This window comes from Haliotis rufescens, unplaced genomic scaffold (genome assembly GCF_023055435.1).
Source record: "Haliotis rufescens isolate VD_foot unplaced genomic scaffold, xgHalRufe1.0.p SCAF_5, whole genome shotgun sequence".
In the NCBI taxonomy this organism is placed as follows: Eukaryota; Metazoa; Mollusca; class Gastropoda; order Lepetellida; family Haliotidae; genus Haliotis; species Haliotis rufescens.
Window position 1 is genome coordinate 5,895,971 of NW_025964223.1, and position 25,661 is coordinate 5,921,631.

At 38.8% G+C, this 25,661-nt stretch overlaps 2 protein-coding genes across 2 annotated transcripts; both read left to right on the plus strand.

Moving 5' to 3' along the window:
- Positions 1 to 8,022: 8,022 nt before the first annotated feature.
- LOC124133618 lies at positions 8,023 to 11,039 on the plus strand. Its single transcript, XM_046498074.2, has 4 exons — positions 8,023 to 8,201; positions 8,572 to 8,625; positions 9,302 to 9,425; positions 9,703 to 11,039. The coding sequence occupies exons 1-4, from the start codon at positions 8,027 to 8,029 to the stop codon at positions 10,358 to 10,360; spliced, it is 1,011 nt and encodes a 336-aa protein (XP_046354030.2). The 5' UTR covers positions 8,023 to 8,026; the 3' UTR covers positions 10,361 to 11,039.
- Positions 11,040 to 15,668: 4,629 nt separating this feature from the next.
- LOC124133619 (beta-porphyranase A-like) lies at positions 15,669 to 22,318 on the plus strand. The gene is made up of 4 exons (XM_048384218.1): positions 15,669 to 15,792; positions 16,922 to 17,164; positions 17,722 to 17,860; positions 20,771 to 22,318. The coding sequence occupies exons 1-4, from the start codon at positions 15,736 to 15,738 to the stop codon at positions 22,255 to 22,257; spliced, it is 1,926 nt and encodes a 641-aa protein (XP_048240175.1). The 5' UTR covers positions 15,669 to 15,735; the 3' UTR covers positions 22,258 to 22,318.
- Positions 22,319 to 25,661: the final 3,343 nt, after the last annotated feature.

Consider the following 25,661-nt stretch of genomic DNA (forward strand, 5'->3'; position numbering starts at 1 on the left):
GTTATTTTTATTTCCATTCTTTACCAAGCAATGCAAGTTTAATTTCTTCTCAGAAACTGCATTCAAAGTTCAGTGATTTTAAGGATCATTAGTAGTGAAAATATCTCTTTTATGTTTCTTACTATATTCCAATCTTGTGTGTGTCGCCATATTCCTTGCGCGTGTTGATCACAACATGAAATTCCAAACAATAATCTTGATTCTTTATTCTTATTCTTGTTTCTCATGTACAAACATTAGATTGACTAATAGATAGACAGGATTTCATTGAGTATATGGCTTTTAAATTTCCTTAAGTTACACATTAACTTCATAATACAGCAGTAATACTGGGTTGGGCTTGTTTAGTTTACAAAGGCATGAACATTTAACAATAAGGTAAATTACAACACAAACCTGGAAATTGCACGTAGTACATAATAGTCCAATAAAATGTACAGAAACAATGCCTTAACCGCACTAAATAAACAGGAAGCTTAATATTCCATATACCTTTCATGACAACTTTAGGCCATGAGAATATTTATGAATAAAAGTTGAAGTCTAGGGCATATTTCCATAAGCCAAGTCTAAATCAGCCACAAACCCTAAGTTATGAAGAATTAAGTTACTATGTATGGTAGAAATTAAGAAGATGCATTTCTAAACAAATTCCTATTGATGATTTTTCAAATGAGTGAATAAATGTTCCTTACCATTACATTGGAACTCACTGGCTCCAAGCATGACTTCCCCATGCATGTTGCTTAAACCACAAGCTGATTTGACCACACCAATCTGTGATTATCTGCCTTCGTATTAAAGTTGACATAAAATTGGCACATGATCAAAAATGAAAAATAGCATTCAAAACCAGGAAATCAAAATAAACATCCTAACCATTACAATCATTTAATATTGTATAATCTGTTGTTATATGCAATACATAATTTGTGGAAATTCTAGACACCAGATTTCATAACTCCTTAACCAATTGAGCTATCATTATTGATAGGAAATGGAAATAAACATTTTGACCATTACAGTGTGTATTGTCAAGTTTGTAATTTGCAACACACATTTGGTAAATTAAATTCCCTCCAAAGTGTTTTCCTAATACAGGATATTTACCATACCAAAACACACAGGCATGATTACCTCTTTATCATGTAATATCATTCTAAATTCTGTCGTCAAAAACCAATTCTCATCTCTCAGAAAAGGAACGTAAATAATGGACGTTTTCCTGGAATGTGCGCATTAGAGCATAACAGCCAATATACATTTGTGTAGTTTAAACTGAAACCTGTCATTTAACAAATGCCTTCACATACGTATTCACTCATCCTTTATCCAAGTGAAGCGTCTCTAGTCTATGAGGCTTTGTTTGTTCATCGTATCACTATGATTTCTTTGTGAAACTGTACACTGGTAGTATTGGGAGTAACGGTCAAGCAGGGTCGAGATCATTGCAAAAGTCGTAGACAGTAGTCTTGTAACCGGTTGAGCAGGAAAATATTAAATCACACAGTTGATCATAAATCTATAACAATAAATAGTGTGTGATTGTAACAATTACAGCGTCAAACGTTTGTTGTAGCCTTCGGGTATAATATTTAAATAGTCTTAGTCATCTCTAATAATATTCGAGTGTACGCCCGTTCAAGGTGTATTTCATTACACAGATGAGAAGTAACGCAATATTTAACAGTAATTTGTTTCCAATATCAGCAGAGCTATATGTCCTGATACATATCCTGAGGTCAGAATCTGTGACTTGATTGTGTGTTACCCAACCCAGCTGACGGCCCCGGAGCTTGATCGAATAAAACAAATACTCATAAATCCTACACTGAAACATACACTTACGACACATACGTAGCACTGCGACTGTCGTAACTCCTATACTTTAACATACACTTACGACACTGACGTAGCACTATGACCATCGTAACTCATATACGTTAACATAGACTTACGACACAGCCGTAGTGCTACGTCTGTGTCGTAGGTGTATGTTAAAGTATAGGAGGTTTATCAGTAAATACATCATGCGCCATACAAAACATACAATAATATGCACACTAATAAATTCATACTGTACATGGCATGATTACAAATAGCATTATCGTGAGAACGTTCTGTTTATGATATAACAGAATTTGGCCGGTTTTCGAAATATTCCGAGTTTTGGGGTGGAGAATAACTCGTTTAGTTTTATGGTGCTGGATCTTACTATATAATATGAAGTAAATATGAATAATATAATATGAAGGAATGCTGCTTACACAAATTACAAATCCTATTGCTATGTTCTGTTTTCTGCCATCTGTTTCAATTGGAAGGAAATAATAATAACCTTTTGGTAAGAAATGAGATTACATTTTCATATAGATGTTTAAAGATCCTCACTAAGCCTGGACTGTAATCAAACTACCTTCAAGCAAGATGCGTGACGATTTGCGACCACTCAACCCTCGGACTATCACAATTGCAGCTTGTAACATGATGCGTCTTCCGCCTTTCAGCAGTGACACATATGTCACGAGGCAAATGAACTAAACTGGTCGCTTAGTGTTGTCAGATTGTGTGTATTATGGAGCAGTTGATGGCCGGGAAATACGTTTAGAAACGAAGGCGTTAACAACAAGCGTGATCTGATATTATGAAACATCTTCATTCATTTACACTATATATATTATCATATGTATACTACCCATCAAAAGTTTAGACTCACTGAAACCACTCACTATATCTCGTAAGAAAATCGTATTTGTGAAAGCTACCGATAAAAAATAACAAAATCATTCATTTAGGTCTCCATATCCTTGTTCACAAGGACGTGTGCATTGATGATTAGTGAACCAGAATGCCGTATTGGCTAGTACCATACAAAAGTGAAATTGCAACATTTAATAACGGGTATGACCACCCCTGGCTCTAACACAGACATTGCATCGACGTTGCATACCACGAAAGAACAGTTCAATCTGCCGCTGGGGAATGTTTGCCACTCCTCAAACAATGCATTGCGAAGTTGGCGAAGGTTAGCAGGGGGAGGAACTCTGGCATAAACACGCTCAGATCCCAAACACGCTCAGTGGGGTTCATATCGGGCGATAATGCTCGCTAATCCATTCGATTCACCCCATTTTGTTGTAAACAGGCTGACACGATGCGAGCTCTGTGAGGCCTGGCATTATCATCTTTGAAAACCGCGTGACCTGGCATGGCCCTTAAGAATGGAAGCACAATAGGAATGATGATCTCGTCCCTGTATCTCTGGCCAGTCAGATTTCCATCCTGTACCAGTAAATCAGTTCTTCCAGTCAGGGTGATACCTCCCCAGACTATAACGGATCCACCTCCAAATCGATCATGCTCCACAACAGCAACGTCAGCGTACCGCTCTCCCTGACGTCTGTAGACTGGGATCCGACCATCGTTGAAATGCAGATTGAACCTTGATTCGTCGGAGAAGAGTACCCTTGCCCATCTGCGGGGACCCAAGCGTAAATGTCCATTTCCCCAATTCAGTCTGTTCTGACGGTGGCGTGGTGTAAGAGGGGGTCTTACAGCTAGACGACGTGCCCGCAGTCCGTAGTGACGTAATCGGCGGCGTATTGTTGATACAGATACACGTCGTCCTGTAGCTTGTTGGAAAGCATTATTGGCTGCTGTGGCTGTAATGTGTCTGCCCCTGAGAAACAGCAAAAAGACGCATCGGTCATCTTGCTGTGATGTTACCCTTGACCTACCCGACCTGGGTCGATCCTGGACGGAGTTGGTCTGTTGAAAGCGTACCCAGAGGTTGGAAACTGCCTATTGGGATACGCCAAGACGTCTGGCAACAAACCGTTGTGATCTGCCATCTTGTAGCAGTGCCAAGGCTTGATGTCGTTGCTCAATACGGAGACTTCTCCCTCTACCCATGCTTGCATCAAAGAAGAATTTCTCCACTAACTCAGAAGAGCCAACTGCAATCCTTATAAAGATGAATTGCACGAGTATCCCGCGTCAAATTGCTGCTAAAACACGTGCATTATCGTGCATGTGAACACCTGCGTTTTGGTGCGAATTTTGTTTAAAAATGTGCGACATTTCACAGAGTTTTATCAATTAATGAACGAAAAACTCTAATCTTTTCACCGATACAGATCTGGTTTTACGCCACAACAGTTCATGTGCTAACAGTACCTGTAAAAAGTTTAGAATATTTGGCATTATCTGGTTTGAAACAGTTGAGTATAGTGAGTGGCTACATTTACACTGGTGAGTCTAAACTTTTGATGGGTAGTATATTTTGATGTTATCATTTTGATTAAAACTAAAACGCATTATACATGCCTATTTTCAGTCGATGATGGCATTAAGACGGAATTACATTTTGTTTCATGTTAATATGCTTGGTATTGTGGAGTAGTTGGTGGCCGGGAAATACGTTTAGAAACTAAGGCGTAAATAACAAGCGTGTTGTGATATTTACAAACATCTTCATTCAGTTACATTGTGTATATTAGCATATACATTCTTATACTATTTTCACTTTGATGAAAACAATCACACATTATACATGCCTATGTTCAGTCGATGCTGGAATGTAGACTGAATTATATTTTGTTTCATGTTAATATGCTTCGTAGGTTTAAGGCAATTTTGAAACAGAATAGATGCCCTTAAATCAGAATGGAATATAATTGGATGTAACTTAATGTGATGCGATGACCCCGTTAATTACTATTAAATGTGTATGACCTGTTATATGTTTTTATCGTCTTACATATACCATTTGTACCACAAGTCATTTTCAAAATTAACATAAAAACTCTCCAATCTATATTCACACGTGCATTGAAAATACACATTTATTGATTTCAACACGTATTAAAGATAACACTGGCAAGATCCCCTTCTTTGATTGTAAATTTATTTTTGTATCAGTGCAGTTCTTTGATAGATGACTATGCGAAAACGCGTTTTGATAATGTGATGTAAAGACGCCAAATCGTAGAGTCCCTTTTACGAAATGCCTGAAAATCTGTATCACATACTGTATTATACTGTATCGACACTGAGGTTTCATTCGACATGATAATACCAGCGACAAAACCCTTTCCATTATGTGATTTGGAACTGAAAAAGGAACATTCAGACAAAATAGTAATAACTCTGCAACAAGGTGACATGTTTTATACTCAAGACGTCAGCGCTAGGGAATATTCAATCTCGATTATGCGTCGAAACAGATTCATTTGGGCGTAAAAGACAACATAGTGATGCAAATTATATGAATGGATCACTGAAAATGAGTGACGGCACCAGGTTTTCGCGAAAAGGGTCATCATGTCCTGCTCTACCGGTAGCAAACGCAACTCACACCTATTTGCATAGAAATGTGGATAGTCCAAAATATATACATCGACTGGTTGTCTGTTTCTGTAGATAACTTGTATAAAATGAAACAATGTATCATGTGAATTCACCAAATGATCAAATAAAAACATACACAATATAAAGCATGCATTTCCGACAATCTTTTGACTGTTAGTGTGAGCATTAACTGACCGGGATTACTAAAATGTATCATAAAGCTACACCCCACTGTCGAAACTTTACAAGTAAATTTATTGTTACATGTTATAGCGTCAAGTGACCAGACACTATCTGCATCTGACATACAATAGTTATAATCCTGCACGGTGTGTGTGCCATGTAAATCATCATCAGTATTTTTATGTGTTGAACGCATGATCCAATCAAAATGTGCATGTGCCTCTATATAACCTCTAACATTATAGCTTATATCATTCAAAAAGAAGATTGCAAAGGTTAGTAAATAGATTAACGTTGTATTTATACTTACTTGTTGAATGTATGATCCAATCAATACATACATGTATCTGTATTTAAGCCATGGCTCTTTTGTTTCAAACATAGTTTTTACTGTCTGTCAAACATACACCCTGTTCGTCACTGTCCTTCTTATAGAGTCGAACATCGTCACTCCTTTGGTTGGTTGTGTGGGCAATGAGCTATTCGTCGAAGTCACTCTGCGATATGTCATAATTATTTTACATGCTTTCAACATTATTTCACAACGACATTCCTTAAAATGGATTTGATTAGGAGATAACTATTTATCATTTATATCAGATAATATACCAGAAAATTCAGCATGTTTTCCGACAGTTGTGATGGAAGATCATTGGTTGCCAGAAGGTTTCTTATGGACCGAAGTACAAATAAGATGGAACATTAGGTGGCATCTTGCAATTTGCCAGCTTTTGAAAACATTGCAAGCCCACTGAATTGACTTGTCCTTTTCTAGAGTACTGTATATTTCTGTGCCATTTCATCGTCAGGCACTATAATGGTACTTTCTAGGTACTGCCAGGTACAATAATGTCATCGTCACTGCTCAAATTTAAGCAACAGTCGATTTCAAAACTCTTTGACCCATAAAGATACGGGGTAGAATAGGTCTTCAGCAACCCATGCTTGCCGTAAAAGGCAACTATGCTTGTCGTAAGAGGCGACTAACGGGATCGGGTGATCAGGCTCGCTGACCAGGTAATGCATGTCATCGATCCCAATTGCGTGGATCGATGACATGTATGACTCGATTATTTACAGACCGCCGTCAAATAGCTGGAATATTGCTGAGTGCCGCATTAAACAACAAGCCAACAACCCAAAGCCAAGTCTTATTACAACGCACGTCAGGGCCCAAACATAACTAATGGTTGCCCCGAATTGGTAGAATAATCAGGAACACAAAGAAGTTGGAAATGCTCGCGCATTTCATGCGAGAGAGTCATGAATTTTGGCGATGTTTTAAAGCTTAAAGGATATCGAAAAACACTTAAACTTGAATAATGAAACTACCATTTGGAAGGTTCAGTTTATCAGAGACTGATCCTGCAATATTCTTGGGGTGGTTTATTTTTCTATTTGTAAGAGATGATTTACATTCAAGCAGGGGCGGGGATTTTTGTCAGAAACCGTTTTTTTATTCAGTCACTACTTGAATAAGAAAAAAAATATATTATGTAAATCAATGTAAATCAACCTTTTTTGTCAGGACATACATCAAACTATTAGCTTTTAAATTGCAAAACTTACTCTGAGCCAACAAATGTTTTTCAGTATAAAAGAAATACCACAATTACAGGTAATCGCATTATCAAGAATATTGGTATAATATTACGGAGCTACACACCAGCAAAGGCATTTGACTAGGACAGCCGTATGTACATGAAGTGGACTTTAAACCATATATGAGGTGGAGTGCATGGGAATATTGTTCGGTTTAAACTAACCTATTGTATCAACAACAGAACCAGGACAGGATATATGAATTGTTAGCAATGTACCGCTGTTGTTGTGAAATGAGAAACACTGTAAGGGCAAAATACTTCCACACATATTTAAAACATGTAGCGGTAGCTTGTCAGGTGACTTTGCCTAACGTCATGCAGAATAAAGTTGTAAACATCTATTCTTAATGCTACACTTCAAATTTCAGGAGCCACCAACTATTTTATTTTTCATTTCATCCAGTTTGTTCAATTATAGGAAAGTGTTGCAGAACATGGACTTGGCAACTCATTATGTAAATTCCACTACTTGTGGCTGCCAACACACACTGGTACCAACCTGTAGGTCATATCATATTAATGACAATAAGAATCTTCTTCAGTTCTTTAAATGTTGACCGAAATATCGAGAGGAACCTCCTACCAATTGGGATCACAATTTAAAATAATTTTGGATGCTGCCGAAGCATATGCCAATAAGAGGGCAAATAGAGAAGAAGAACCTGTTGTTTGTTGTTCAGAATGGGTAAAGTCAGAGTGTTATGTTTTCATTGGTAGAATGCACAAAGGCATCCAAAGTCTGACTGCCCTACGTGGAAAAGTTTGTAGTTGATCCCACTGACAAAGGCCTCGAATAACAAAAACATTATATGATTTAGGTGCAAGAGGGCGTGTCAAAACTCTTAATATGTCTAACCATTATTTGATCCTTTTATATTGTAGTCCGAATAATGCCACCGAAGAAGGCTTCCTGTTCTCACGAAGAAGATGTTCTGGGCAGTTTGAAAGATGATATTGATCAAATCAGTGATTCTGTCAAACGGGTTGCATCAAAGGCTTACCAGCAAGGAAAGATAGCTGGCCAACACATGGTATCACCAAAGAGAAGACGTACGGAGACTGCAGGTAAAATATATCTCCTCTGACGTATAGTCATACTTAGCTTAGCTTAGAACAGAGAAGTGATAATGTACATCACATCGTTTCTGCCTAATAGCAACAAGTAACAAATCATTTTAAAAATATATCTAAATTAAATTTAATTATATCACCTGGTGATCACTCAGTTGATAATATCCCTCATGTTTTAGAGTCAAAGCCACTATAGTGAGAGCTTTATTATAGTTTTCATAAAGAAATCTGCAAGCAACGAAACTTTGAACTCTTTGGACGTTTTGCAAAGATGAAAAACTCTTTTTGTAACAAATTTATAGTACATCGTGACAACTAGGGAACACAGACCACATAGAACACATGTGCAAGTTATTTTTTTCAGGTCCCTCAAAGAGACCAAAGCGTGGTGTAAAGTTTCCCTTAAAGACAACTGAAGGTTTGTCAAACACGAAAGTCATCTTTGACATCAGCCGAACCTATTCATTGTCATGTCATAAACAATATGTGTAATCTTTGAGGTTACATTTATCTTCTATGTATTTTAATACTGTGGGTATCTCTGAACCACAATAAAACAAAAACGATAAGTGCTTGGTACTACTAAAGGTTGGTCTAACACGAATGTTTATATGACATAAGCCAAACCGAAACAAAGTACTAGGATATATTTACCACCGTATATAACTGAAACAAAATACCTGACTAATGCTTCGGAATCATAAATTAACCAAATGAAATGAGATATATATCATCTTTCTTTACACGTAAATAATAAATGTTTATAAATTCAATAAATTTCACTGCCGTTATCGCCATTTTGTCTTTCCCTGTAACTCAAGCTCCTCACAGCAACGCCGTGTTGTGTAATGTATGTACATGCATATAGACGTGATGAACATAAACAAGTTGTCGTCTGGAGCTAACCTGACACTAACGCGATAACCAAACGCTTCGTTTGTTTTCAAATTGTGTTAAATGATTTTTACATTGCGATGAGATAAATTCGTTGAAGGGCCTCAGGGCTTACGGTTTGATGTACGACTCTTTAGGGACGAGGACTAAGCCCTCAACTCATAATATATGTACCTAAAGTAATGCCGATATATTTTCAGACCACAGAAACACACACGTGTTATTAGTAGCAGCTGATTCCCAAAAGAAAAAGGAACAACAGATTTTCAAAAACGATGTCATGGATATGAAAGCTGCCATCGGTGAAACCTTTCCTGAACTGAGGTTGGTTGTTAGATCTTGATAAACAGTGGATTGGCGTGCACGCCATATACGTCAGCTTAGCCCAAGAGCAATAGTCAAACGTGACAAAACTAATAGAAGCTTCACGAGTAGGGAGCTGATAAACCAAAGATCGTAATGGTATTCGAATCCACGACCAGCGGATCCTGTCGGCTTAACTGGGTAACCACTGTCCCTTCGTTATATGTAAGAAACCTTGTATAAAACCAACACAACGCTGTATACTTATGGTTAATCAGCTATACACTTGCAATTTCAGTAAGAGCAACATACATGAGGTGATCGGGACGGATGTGACCGACGGGACCTCTGTGGCATCCCATGTTCATGACGAGCTTGTTAAAATGAGGGGAACCTTCGGCCAGAAGGACTTTTTTATATTTTACTACAGCGGGCACATGGATGTTTCCGAGGCTGACCAGCGTACCTTCTACACAGGTCAACGGGACGAAGATTTCATCACAGATGTTGTACTCAAAGATTTGTTTAGAAATTTGAACGCAACACGGTATCTCTTCATACTAGACTGTTGTCAGGCTAGCGCTGCATCCCTGGGGGCCAAAGGAAAGAAGCGCGGAGTCCCAAATCCAATTCCGAGGCTACCTGACTTTTGGAAACTCTTTGACAGAGGACCTTCTACAAGCAAAGAACGTCAACCACGCGCAGTTCAGTGGGGTTCGTGTGCTGCAGATGGAAAGTCTTACTGTGACGAGAAAAGTTACTTCACTGAGGAGCTGGTCAATCTTCTTAATGGAACGGTTTGCAATATTCCTCGTCGCCCTGTCAATTTGAAGTTCCTAAATGAATGTCTTACGGAAACTTTGGCAGACCGTGATCAGACCCCAGAACTACAACCGGAATATAATGATTCGTTTTACAATAATTTTCTTACCTTTGACAGAGGGAATGAAAACTAGAGACAGCATACAAGCTTTTTAGAGTGACAACCGGTATATCTTTCCTGTTTTTGTTTTTTTAAATGTATGTGACTAGCCTCTATGCTTTCCTACAGCTGGACTATGTCTGATTGCGTTGTCAAACAACAAATAAAGGGGGCGGTCAGGTAGCCTAGTGGTTAAAGCGTTCACCCGTCACAACGTCATGGATTCTTCCACAAGACTAAAACTGTACGAATATCGCTATGTCGTGGTGTAATAAAGATAAAAAGGGGGTAATTGTGGGTTGCAAAGACGAACACATATTGAGGCCTTTTGATTGCATTGATGCTTCCTGAGATCGGGGGGTCAGGCTCACTGACTTGGTAGATTCATGCCATCGTGTCCGAGTTGTGTAGATCGATGCTCTTGATGTGAATCACTGGATTGTCTGGTCCAGACTCGATTATTTACAGAGCGCCTTCATATAGCTGGAATATTGCTGAGTGCGACGTTAAACAACAACAAACAAGCAAACACTCATGCGTCCATGAGATACGCAGTACCGTTGCTACTGGGGAAGTTATATACAAAAGGGATGTACAAATAACATCCATTTCATTATTGTAGTCACCTCTGCCTGTGCTGATATCTATTTATCCTGACACTTGCACAGCCAGCGAAAGTTGTAAATCTCAGAATAAACACAATTTCTTATGTTGTTATTTTTATTTCCATTCTTTACCAAGCAATGTAAGTTTAATTTCTTCTCAGAAACTGCATTCAAAGTTCAGTGATTTTAAGGATCAATAGTAGTGAAAATTTCTCTTTTATGTTTCTTACTTTATTCCAATCTTGTGTGTGTCGCCATATTCCTTGTGTGTATCGTCAAGTTTGTAATTTGCAACACACATTTTGTAAAATGTCTTCAGTGAGAGGCCAAGGGTCATATATGCTGCTAAGTGAAGGAGCATGCACAGTAGTCACAAGTAGAAACAAGTCAATACTTCATATCTATGACAGCTTGTGAATCAAATTCCCTCCAAAGTTTTTTCCTAATACAAGATATTTACCATCCCAAAACACACAAGCATGATAACCTCTTTATCATATAATATCATTCTAAAATCCGTCGTCGAAAACCATTTCTCATCTCCCAGAAAAGGTACCTCAACAATGGACGTTTTCCTGTGACAGTCAAGTAGGGTCGAGATCATTGCAAAAGTCGTTGACAGTAGTTTTGTAACCGGTTGAGCAGGAAAATGTTAAATCAGACAGTTGATCATAAATCTTTAACAATAAATAGTGTGTCATTGTAACAATTACAGCGTCAAACCTTTGTTGTAGCCTTCGGGTATAATACTTACATAGTCTTAGTCATCTCTAATACTATTCAAGTGTACGCCCGTTCAAGTTGTATTTCATTACACAGATGAGAAGTAACTCAATATTTAACAGAAACCTGTTTCCAGTATCAGCATAGTGATATGCCCTGATACATATCCCGAGGTCAGAATCTGTGACTTGATTGTGTTTTGTCCAACCCAGCTGACGGCCCCGGAGGTTGATCGAAAAAAAAAAATACTCATAACTCCTATACTGTAACATAGATTTACGACACAGTTGTAGGGCTGCGACTGTCGTAGCTCCTTTACTTAAACATACACTTACGACACAGACGTAGCACCGCGACTGTCGTAACTCCTATATTTTAACATACACTTACGACACAGCCGTAGCACTACGACCATCGTAACTCCTTTAGTTTAACATACACTTACGACACAGACATATTCGTCCTGTTAACCTCCTATACATTAATATACACCTACGACACAGACGTAGCACTGCGACTGTCGTAACTCCTATACTTTAACATACGCTTACGACACAGCCGTAGTTCTACTACCATCGTAACTAATCTACGGTAACATAGATTTATCACAGCCGTAGTGCTACGTCTGTGTCGTAGGTGTATAGTAATGTATAGGAGGTTAACAGGACGAATATTTATCAGCATACAACATCATGCGCCATACAAAACATATAATAATAATATGTACTCATAAATTCCTACTGTACATGGCATGATTACAAATAGCATTATCGTGAGAACGTTTTGTTTATGATATAACAGAATTTGGCAGGTTTTCGTAATTTTCCGAGTTTAGGGGTGGAGAATAACTCTTTTAGTTTTATGGCGCTGGGTCTTACTATATAATGTGAAGTAAGTCACGATTCTCTTTCTGCTACAAAGTGATCACATTTAAACAAATAGTGAAACTCATCGCCCAAGTCATGTTGCTTACACAAATTACAAATCCTATTGCTATGTTCTGTTTTCAACCATCTACCTGTTTCAATGGGAAAAAATAATAATAACCTTTTGGTAAGAAATGAGATGTACATTTTCATATAGATGTTTAAAGATCCTCACTAAGCCTGGACTGCTGTAACCTCAGTCAAACTACCTTCAAGCTAGATTCGTGTGAGTTTGCGACCACTCACCCCTCTGACTATCACGGTTCTGTGTGACCGAGTGCAGCTTGTAACATGATGCGTCTTCCGCGTTACATCAGTCACACATGTGTCACGAGGCAAATGAGCTAAACTGGTCGCTTAGTGTTTTCAGATTGTGGGTATTATGGAGCAGTTGATGGCCGGGAAATACGTTTAGAAACGAAGGTGTTAACAACAAGCGTGATCTGATATTATTAAACATCTTCATTCATTTACAGGGGCGGTCGGGTAGCCTAGTGGTTAAAGCGTTCGCTCGTCACGCCGAAGGCCCGGGTTCAATTCCCGACATGGGTACAATGTGTGAAGCCCATTTCTGGTGTCCCCCGCCGTGATATTGCTGGAATATTGCTAAAAGCGGCATAAAACCAAACTCACTCACACTCACTCATTCATTTACACTGTGTATATTATCATATGTGTTTGATGCTATATCATTTTGATTAAAACAAAAACGCATTATACATGCATATTTTCAGTCGATGATGGCATTTAGACGGAATTATATTTTGTTTCATGTTAATATGCTTCAAAGGTTTAAGGTTATTTTGAAACAGAATAGATGACTGGCATGTAATGCTCCTAAATCAGCATGGAATATACTTTGATGTATCACTTAATTTGATACGATGACCCGGTTATTTACTATTAAATGTGTATGACCTATTAAATGGTTTTTTTTGTTTTACATATATAATTTGTACACAAGTCATTTTCAAAATTAACATAAAAACTCTCTAATCTATATTCACACATGCACTGATAATACATATTTATGGATTTCAACACTTATTAAAGATAAAAATGACAAGATGCCCCTTCTTTGATTGTAAATTTATTTTTGTATCAGTGCAGTTCTTTGATGGATGACTATGCCAAAACTCGTTTTGAGAATGTGATGTAAAGACGCCAAATCGTAGAGTCCCTTGTACGAAATGCCTGAAAATCTGTATCACATACTTTCGACTGAAGTTTTTCATTCAACATAATAATACCAGTGACAAAACACTTTCCATTATGTGATTAGGAGCGGAAAAAACAACAACATTCAGACAAAATAGTACTAACTCTGAATCAAGGCAGAGACAACCGAACGTAAATTTGAGATTTTTAGGTGACATGTTTTATACTCAAAACGTCAGCGCTAGGAATAATCAGTCTCGATTGTCCGTCGAAACAGAATCAGTTGGGTGTAAAAGACAACATAGTGATGCAAATTATACTCGCGTACACCCGATATTTCGTGAACTCGTAACCGCCTCTCGAAGTATCTCGTAATACACTCGTAATTCCATTCAACAACTAAGACTTCATATCTTTTTTGGGTTGTTTTATCTCACTTTTTTCGAATTCCACTCACGCCCGGTCGTGTGTTAAACGCGTGGCATTCCCGATGGCCACTCGTTCGTAAATAAACCAAAATTAATGACAATTTTGTATTGCAGTTCGCGAATATGTGTTGGACAGGTACTCACCCCTCAACCCGTGTACAGCCCTTTAAATGTCACATGCGATGTCAACGCGTGTAAGGGGAATATACATCTGGTCAGTAGAATTATCATGTTTCCGAGTCGTTGAGCTATATGTCAGCTATAAGGAGCCCAGAGTGTCCTCAATACTTCATAAACCGTACACAACAATTAAGCAACATGCATCTATGTTTGAGAAGACACCTTGGAGACAAAAGAAAACTATATTTTTCTAAAAGAAAATAAATACAAAAGTATTCAACACTGGTAGTTTCTTCGATATCTTGATGCAAGACGTATTATTATTTCATTCCACAGAAAAGTTCTTGGTTTGATGACCGCAGTTTTATTCACTTAACAGTCTGCTTTCTCGTACATAACCCTTAATCAATGCCACTATTTTAGTGTCGCAGTTCGGAAATAATTCGTGTAATCGGGTTTAGTTTTAAGAAGTACAAACTTCACCCATTCATACCTGTGTTGAAAAGAGTGTATGGTCGTCACGATATGGCTGAAATATTCACGATGCGACGTGAAATTCTAACTCACTCACTCAGATTGTAAAGGTGCACCAAGCAAGTTGTTGACAGTAAAAACTCCTTCCCGTTGAATGAGATGTTTATTACACGTGATTGCGTCTTGTTTTCTTGACAAAGGCCCCTTATCATTTTCCTGCTTTCCAGATATGGCTATTTTAGGAAAGATATTTCGGTCAAAGAGCGAAGTTTACATTTTTCCACTTAGAGTACATGAAATATGGAAGGGACACGAAAAGAAATTCGTTATATCGGAAAAAAGATTCGTTATTACGGAAATAATTTCGTTATTATGAAAATAAATTCGTTATTACGAAAAAATATTCGTTATTACAGAAATAAGTTCGTTATAACAAATCTTTTTATTCGTAATAACGAAACTTTTTTCCGTATTCCGTAATAACGATTTTTTTTCCGTAATAACGAAGTTATTTCTGTTATAACTGATCTTTTATTCCGAATATAAGGAATTTATTTTTTTAATAACGAATCTTTTTTCGCAATAACGAATTTATTTTCATAATAACGAATCTTTTTTCCCTTAAAACGAAATTATTTCCGTAATAACGAATCATTTTCCCCCGTTATAACGCATTTCTGTGTGTCTTTTCCACATTTCAATTTTGACCCCGATATGCTTTCGTATGAGACAACCCTCGACAAACAACTTCATTGAGTTTGAAAGTGAATGTAGAAAAGCTACGTCAATCGCAGTCGTCTGCGTATCGGCAATATTGCAGCTATTGATCTTGTGAGCTATTTAAGAAAAAGGAACACGTCCGTGGTTTTGATAGTGTAGAATCGCCAACTTAGGAAATAGTGTCGACAATATCGGTAGGTTACAGATAAGATTTTTAACAGATCCAGAAAACTGACTGACAAATGTTCAGGACATATGCAACACACCTGGCCACCAGATATGGTTTATCCAGGTAAATCGACGCCCATGAAGGTAAAGATTAAAACATTAAACTTGTCCTCACAGACTTTGTGATAAGAAAGCGGTATAATCAGTGGAGGTTTAGTGATGACCAGTTGAATCTGAACTGTCTTGTGAGTAGTCCTATTTTGACTTGTACCATATGGTCCCGTGTTTTTCAGGTGAGCAATTGACTTGCCTTTGCATGTGTTTTTGACGTGTGTGTGTGTGTGTGTGTGTGTGTGTGTGTGTGTGTGTGTGTGTGTGTGTGTGTGTGTGTGTGTGTGTGTGATGGTTTGGTATGAACTCGTACACAGTGAAAGTCAATTCTTATAATGGTTTGTCTCTTTTGCATACCTCGAGTGACGTAGCGCTTCATGACTTCATGTCTCCACTGACATCCATACAAAACCAGCTGTATCGCGGAATATAAATAGTTCCCCAAAGAGAGAAGTGTCATGAGCATATGTGTGCTCAACTTGCGTTACAGTAACATCTGTTGCAGTTTGTTTTTAAGAAATGTATTCAAATAACAGCATCACTGGGTGAGAAAGGTCAATTAATAACTACCTCTGTAAGTCAGTCACAATGACAGCGCGCCGTAATACATTAAACATCAAGTAGAAGACGTCAATATGGCCGACACGATAAACGTGACGCGAGAGATTTCCGAAGTTGTTAAGGTCAAAATGACCGACCTCTCTTCCAATGGAAAAGCCTATATCCCGTAAGATTCAAATTTTAATCATTTATTTTTTGTTACTATTGTTTATACGAGGACCTACTTTTTAAGTCGGATTTACAAGGGGTGATGAAACGTTCCCGCGTGTTAGGCAGGGAGATTTTACGTTTCCCGGTTTCATAATTGTAATAGAATAAGTCAATTTGCCGGTAGACAACTCGTGGATACTTCACTCAGATGCTATTACACAATATATAACAATGTCGAGAGTCCGGTCATGCTTAATACTAAATACATTTCGTCAAAGAAATGAAACCAGGTCATCGTATTGTAATAATTTCATTTACAGTAAACTACGGTTATAAAGAACTCAAAGGGACCACTAATTTTAGTTCGTTATACCCGTAGTCAAAAGTAAGTTCGTTATAAGCGTGTTCGTTATAAACGTAGTTAACTGTAATAAGATTTTTTCCCCTACAGAAAATGGACTGGACTCTGGTATATTTCACGTTGAGCCTGACAGTAGGCGGTGTATACAGTGACACTACGGTGACCATCCACCCTCAATGGCTGGCACAGGGAGGAAAGGCTCGCTATGACAGCAACAGGTGGAACAAACACAATAATCTGGATGAAACAAACCTCATTCGCCATTGCCGGAGCCTCCATACTCACAGTGGGCGCTGGAGCAACAGAGATTATAATGATCGCCTCTTCCAAGAAGTAATACCAAATATTACTTGCAAACCAATAGCCGTAACTTAGTTTTGTTGACAGAGATATTTGACATCAAGTTGAAAATGGATTGACGGTGATAATCTAAGGGAATATATTCGTGTAATATTATTTGCTGTTCAAGATTAGACAAATACAATCTCACTTGTGTCTTAGAATATCCCCACTCGCAGTTACGAAAACCATACGAGCGTATGTTAATTACGTCATGAACACTGTGTATTACTTCTGAGCTCACTGCCAAGAATGGCGTAGGGCCATAACAATTCAAATACTACCCAACATGGTACTACAGAAATGAAAACAAATAATCAAAATGAGAATAAATTAATTTTTGAACTGTTCGTAAATGTTAGTTTCAACCTTTCAGTGATGTTTATTCTTTACCAGTAAAGATAAGAGAGAGTTTATCAATTCTTGACGACATATTACGTCATCAATGTAAGTAGCTAGAAGATGTAAGTGCTATTATGCATCAACGAATGATCGGGAAATGGTACAACGTGGCATACAAATCTACTAATCTACTAAGCATGTTATTGTAGTGGCCAGAGGACGCAAACCACAGAGGCTACCCCGACCCCAACTACCTGAAGAACGCCACCAGACAGCAGGAACTTTTCTCCATGTACGTTGAGAACATCAACAGCGGTTATCAGAACGACATGATCATGATGTTGGAAGGTATGTTTGATGTGATAAGACTGTAGTCATGACGGAACAACTCAACATTAGGGTATAAGCCCAGAAAAAATCAATACAAATTTTTTAACTACTTTCGTTTTAATTCTTTTTGCCAAATGGGCCCGATAGCGTGCATTATTGGTGTTATGCTGTCTACTATATTTTGGCCAGCATTACGTTTATTTAACCCGTGATAAATTCGAGTATCTTACTGTGAACCTTACTGGTGATAGAAATTGTATTTATTGTAATCATCACAGACCTCCATCAAAAAGTGACGTTAACTATAACGTCGCTACATGACGGCGGTTGGATAATATTCGAGTCTTGATCAGACAATCAGTGATTTGCATCATGAGCATATATAAACGCAATAGGAATATGATAAAGGCACTGAGCCTGAACACTTATCCATTTTGTCGGCACTTACGACCAGCACATTGGCTGTTGGGGTCTCACAATCTTAACGGGCATGGCCGGAATATCCCACGTATTGGTAACAGAGAAAGACGTAGTGGGTATACAATGTAATAAATCCTCTTCTTTTATTCACACCAAGTGACTTTCCTTCAGGGGAGAGAATAACCATTTATTAAGAAGAGTTTTTAGATGTTGAAGTATTCACATTGGCTTTTAATGGAAATAATGGTTAAGTCCAAATATATATATATATATATATATATATATATATATATATATATATATATATATATATATATATATATGTGCCGACAATAAAGTCACGCTGTGTTTACTCTTGACTGATTGTTAGTTTTGTCATTAATTGGTACACATCTCTTCTTTACGAACGAACTTCTCTATGTTTCTATGGTTCTCATTTATTTTGACGAATATATATATATATATATATATATATATACATACATATATATATGTGCCGACAATAAAGTCACGCTGTGTTTACTCTTGACTGATTGTTAGTTTTGTCATTAATTGGTACACATCTCTTCTTTACGAACGAACTTCTCTATATGTTTCTATGGTTCTCATTTATTTTGACGGTGTGTATATGTATTAAAAATGAAACTATGATGCAAATTCTCTCGTTTTTCTCAGCATCCTGTATTTCAACCACCCTCAGTTAGAAACACATCTGAACCAAAGTCGGAGGGTCGCTTCGGTTTCTCCATTTGTAGTAGTAGTAGTAGTAGTAATAGTAGTAGCAGCAGCAGCAGCAGCAGCAGTAGTAGTTCTCAGCAACAGCAGCAGCAGTAGTAGTCCTCAACAACCCATGTTAGTCGTAAGGATCGGATAGTCAAGTTCTGTTGATTAGGTGTCATCGTACCCGACGGTGTGGAGCGTTGCTCATAATATCAACCACTGTTTTACGTATCCGAGATACGACTATTTTACAGGACACCGTCGCAGAACTTGGATATACTTGTGCGTGCCGCGCTAAACGGCAACAAATAAGTCTACTCTTTATGTGAGATGTTTTTTAAAGCTACGGAAATCCACTGAGAAACTTCATCCTCAAAACAATCATAGTTTTTTATGTATTTTCACAAACTAAAACTTTAGCAACTGCGGTTAAAAGTGTCGAGGTCACATTGTTTTCCAATCTCACTCCCGTGAACTGCTCAATTTGCTGCCATGTTTCTGTACAGACATCCACACGTCGGGAATCCCATACCTCCACTTTGGGGCAACTTTGGGCAATAGTTGATTGAGCAAGTAGACATCGATGTATGGAGCTCATCAAAAGTAATTCCTACTAGGTGACAGCAGCTGCATGTTATGGGATCGCGATATCAAGTTAATCGGTTTGGCCTATCACATCGATAGTACTAATATCCATCATATACTAAACACTCACATCCTTGAGCATCAGCCTTGACGACGGATGTGTCGTGTTTTCATATCCAGTTTGTGTCCCTCACTAAAGGCAGTCGAGGCATTCCAGATGATTTCAACAAAAACCCTGCTCAAATTTAGTAACACTTGAAGTTCAAAATTATCATTCAATGACGTTAAACGATTTGGCGAGTTCAGTTAACACCAAGAATAAAGTAACTATCATGCAATATGATTTCACAGAAGAAAACTCTGATAATCAGTTATAGTATGCATATATACATTGGTTAAAAACTATTTGTTTAGGTATTGCAGCATTAAATTAAATAATATAATCTGTCAGTGTAAAAGCTATTTCAATTTTAGCGTCTATTTTTTCGAAAAATCCAAATCAATTGTTGGCGCTTTAAATGAGTAGGGTAAATGCCCTTAGACCCCTGTAAAATAAGATCTAGCTGGGATGTCACAGGTATGATACATCAAATCAATATTTTTTTCTTTCAAGTATCAACCCGTTTTCTCAAATTCAATATTAATGATCACATCGTGAAGGTAATGCAAAAATGGTGGCACTAAAACAAGCAATTTACAAACGATTATAATACCTCGTAGAAATGAATAATATGATCATGCAAAAAACATACATGAAACTCCAATGATTAAATATATACTTACCAACAGGAGGAACTAAAATACGCCCTTTACTTGCTTCCTGATTAACAGGGCGGTCGGGTAGCCTTGTGGTTAAAGCGGTCGCTCGTCACGCCGAAGACCCGGGTTCGATTCCCGACATGGCAACAATGTGTCCCCGCCGTGATATTGCTGGAATATTGCTTAAAGCGGCGTAAAATCAAACTCACTCACTCATTCCTGATTAACAAAATTCAGGCAAAAAGACGTACTTCATAAGAAACGATAATATTTTGGTCATGAACTTGACCATGTTATTTCATTCTTTCCTACACCATTCATTCTTAATAACATAATTGGTTGTTAATTTAAATCTCATTTAAGATGTTCTCAAACCGTTATATTTCCGTTCATATTACCAACATATTCATCATTGTAACTGGTTTACTCTTATGCTGTTTTCAGCTGTTTATTTCCCGAGTTGGATAAACACGTCTGAGCATGAAGGTCAATTTCCAAACAATGTCGATGCTGCTGCCGAGTTCATGATGTTGATGCTGCAAGGAGTTTATGACTATACCAAAGGACGGATACCACACTACTTTGAGCCCATAAATGAACCGGATGGTCGATGGCGTATATTGAATTTCACAACTGTTGCCACCTTTCACAAATTAGTTGCGGAGAAACTTCACGCCAGGTTTAACATCAAAGTGTCTGGTCCTACAGTTAACGGAGAAACTGGCAAGGCTGATGTAAACAGCTTTTTATTTTGGAAATTACTAGTAAATTTCATGGACGCCACTTTAGACTATATAGATGTATTTTCATTTCATTCGTACAACTCACTCATTGTTTCGGGGAAATCGCATAATCTTACTGGTATGAATGAAGCACGTCTGGTAGCTTTTGTCGACCTGGTTGAAAACTATGCCTATCTGAAGACCGGAAAGATTATTCCCCTTGTTATTAGTGAATATGGCCGCGACATAGTGATAGGAATTGACAAATTTGCTCCCTCGGGTATAGTAGACTTTTCAACAATATACCACTGCAAGGCCCACAGATTTACCCAACTAGGTCTCCGAGAATACATTGACAGAACAGTGGTATTTCTTTTAGCCAATGAAGAAATTATGGGACATAATAGTCTCAACTGGTCCCTTTTCACTCCTCAAGGAAACGCCACACGTATCGTCGACGTGTACAAGTTTTGGTACAAATTCACGTCAGGTTTCTCCTTCATCAGAACTACCAGCCAGTATGATGGAGAGGAACGAACGGTGTCGCCGTTAGCAATGTCTAGTTCCCAGCATAATGAAACGGTCATCCTCTTGCATAGCTATTCTCAGAAGTCACAGGCGGTCAAGCTAGACTTTAAGGATAGCTGGATCAAACCAACCACTGGAGAAGCTACTTGCATTACTATCAAGGACGACTGGTACCCAGTCATTACCTTCAACGAACCCTTTGACATCAAGAAGACCAGAGGAAAAGTTAACATTCCACCTGAGGCAACGTGTCACTTTACATTCCAGACGCCTTCAAACAAACTGCCTTCAGTCACTCTCAACGAAACCACATACTACGGAGCTGAAACAGTTATACCAATCAAGGACAATATCGTCATGACAGTGATATCTCTACCAAATGCCCAATATCACAGTGCAAGACTGAGAGTTTCAACCAGTTGGCCAATCAATGAAACAAACAGTGTATCAAATCTTACCTTTAACCTTCGCCCCCTTGACTCGTTCCATAAGCTGTACGATTCCGACAAGTTTTCCGGCATCACCCTTTGGGAAGTTTGGGAGTTTGTTGTTCCTGCCTCCCTGTTTGTTACCGGGGCTAACCTGGTACAGGTCCACTTCTCTAACAACGCGACAGCAGGATATGTTTCTTCAGTTGCTCTTGTCACAGCAAGGCTTGTCCCATCTGATTTCAAGCCATAATAATGATAATTACTCTGAAAATTCCAAATATTTGATACGATTAAACATGTGTTTCAAGTCATTGGTGGTATATACCCAGGTTATTTGAACAAATCAATTAAGTGTTTTCCTGAGCGTGAATACTTTATTTGTCACAATCTGCCTGGATCTACCACTCCTTCTCTCCCAGTATGTCGTGAATAATTACTGTTGTCATTGGTAGAATGTTCAAAATGAAAAAGAGGAAACACAATTGGAATAAACCTGTTCCGCCCACAGAGCGGAAGGTCGGGGTTTCGATCACAGGCCGCGTCATACCAAAAGACCTTAAAAGATGGTACTTGTTGTTTCCCTGTCTGGCACTCGGCATTAAGGGGCTGAAAACAAGGACTGATCGCCTCGGAGTCAGTACGCTGTGTCTGAGTGGGGTATTCCTGTTACACTGCGGCATGGTATCTCAGTGGGCTAGCATTATATCGGTATTGGTCGGCACTTGCACACACACACACACACACACACACACACACACACACACACACACACACACACACACACACACACACACACACACACACACACACACACACACACACGTTGCAATATAAGTGTTACAATCCTGGAATCGACGTTAAACTCCTTTTCACCTCACCAGGTAGGAGTATTGACGGTCACCGTGTTACATTGTTATCCACGGTGCTGCCTGAGCCATGCTTCATGCTGAAGTACCCAAGCTATAACACTGACGAGATTAGGACATTGATCTTAACATCAACCACTTGTTCGTTTCGCAAAGGCCGCTGTGATGTAGCTGGAATGCTGCTGTGCGCGTTAAACAAACAATTAACATCGTGAATCTACATTCTGCCTTTTGCATCAACAACCAGTGAGATCACAGTCCACAAAGATTGCATAGCCTCGACGTAGATGCTTTATATAGAAGCAAACGATTTATGCCCTGAAGACTCGAGTTTAATAATAACTGTTCAGCGTTATGCAAGAGATTAAGGTAATGTGCGCTTTTTGGCGATGTAATCCAATCAGAAAACACTGTAAAAAACATTTATGAAATGACTAACTTATTAACAATTTAAGGCGTAATATGCTGAATTTTTATAAAGAAATTCGCCTGTTTGTTACTGCATGGAGCTTTCTGTTTTAAAGTCGGAATGTATATGGCATGTGTTTTCTTATACGGCATACGGAAGCAAGCACCCATGTTTTCAACGAGAAATAATAAAGCCTGTGAGTGGCAGAAATTGACTGTTCAGGTCATTTACCCAGAAGTGCATCTAACTTTCTAATTAATGTATTTAAGGAAACTGTGTGAAATATTGTCAACTTTGCTATTAAGGTAACCACTGGCAGAGGACGTTTTGTGTAAATTTACACTGCATTTCCCCAAACAAGGGAAGGGCTATTCCTTAGAATTCTGTTTCAAAGTTTTACTTTTACCGGAACCGATAATAGGAAACCGGGAGTGCGTATAACTTGCGTATTGACGTAGCGAGAGGCATTGAACTGTGTGTGTGTGTGTGTGTGTGTGTGTGTGTGTGTGTGTGTGTGTGTGTGTGTGTGTGTGTGTGTGTGTGTGTGTGTGTGTGTGTTTAACATGGGTACCCCACTCAGACACATTATGGTGCCGGCCAGTCGCTATATTGCTGAAATAATGCCGATGTGACGTTACATTTAACTTACCCATCAATGCAGAGCGTCAGGCAGGGTAACAACAAATACCATCGTTGAACGTCTTTCGGCATGATGCGGCCGGGGATCGAACCTCCGACCTTCCGCTCTAAGGGCAGACGACCTGCCCACGTGATCAAGAAGGCATAATATGTTGAAAGTGCTGACTTCATCCAAATTATCGGCAATAGCCATTTTAATAATAGTAATGCTGATTATCATTATGTTGAATGTCAGTAGATACACAAATTTATCTTCTGTCGAGCGCTTCTTCTTTTGTCATAGGAGGATTAAAAGCTATCAACGTCTCACATACTATAAATTATTGGTTTTGCCATTGAATAATAAATATGAATGTGTCAAACTGATTTGCTGTAGCTTAATTGATGATATCTACACCCGTGCCCCAAGCTGTACGATTGTTTAGTTCTCACAGTATACATATATATCTTGCACCCATTTTAAAACATCAATACGTCCATGTTGTGAAATAGATCACGATGTGTACTTCCGCCTGTGTCACGTTTTTCAACTGGCTTTAACCAGACATTCTTCACTACCATCTCAGCATCACATCACACCACCATCACCCTGAGTAGTTTAGGACAGAACCCTGGTAGCCAAGCCAACAGGAGTTATCTCCCCTTATCGGAAGTGACAGGAGTTACCCCCCCCCCCCCCCCCCCTACCGGGGTTCCGGGGGGCATGCGCATCCAAGATGACGTTACATCCGGTTCCGGGAGGCGTACGCCTCCAAGATGGCGGCACGTAAATTCCTCCACTTCAAATTTTAAAAAGCGCACGTAAAATCCTCCACTTAAGTCAGTAAGGCTATCATGGACATCAAGGTTGGCAAGCAGAGTGAGTTGGAGGTGGAGGAGGGTTCTTTTGTTTGTTTGTTGGTAAAGCAATGATGAAAGTGTTCTTTCGGGAGAGTTGGGTGGCCCTAAAAAGGGCCGTTTGAGGAATAGGAACGGGAACGGGAACGGGAACGGGAGCGGAAACCTCGAACGGAAACTTCATCCTAGGAAGGCTGGGGAAGCTTCCTTATTCGCGTTGCTCTGATTCGCATTCTCCTCGCACAGATAATGCCAGAAAGTAGTATCTGCCACTTTCTTCCTACCATCACAAGAATCCGTACTCTCAGATCTGGGCCCACAAGCATCCGTACAATCACGTACATCCCCCCCCCCCCCCCCCCCCCCCCTGAAAACGGCGTAGGAGTAATCCAGTTACAATGATGAATATGTTGGTAATATGAACGGAAATGTAACGGTTTGAGAACATCTTAAATGAGATTTAAATTAACAACTAATTATGTTATTAAGAATGAATGGTGTAGGAAAGAATGAAATAACATGGTCAAGGTCATGACCAAAATATTATCGTTTCTTGTGAAGTACGTCTTTTTGCCTGAATTTTGTTAATCAGGAGTGAGTGAGTGAGTTTGATTTTACGCCGCTTTAAGCAATATTCCAGCAAAATCACGGCGGGGTACACCATGTCCACCACCACCCCCACTAACATCACTGCCACCTCGGCCTCCTCCGCCACCGCCGTTTATATATTTATATATAGATAGACATACATGGTGTCACTCGCTCATCCATGCCTAGGTGTTGTCACTCGTGAATGCATACATGCGTGCTGTCACTCGTGTCTCCATGCAAATGTGGTGTCACTCGTGTATGCATACATGCGTGCTGTCACTCGTGTCTCCATGCAAATGTGGTGTCACTCGT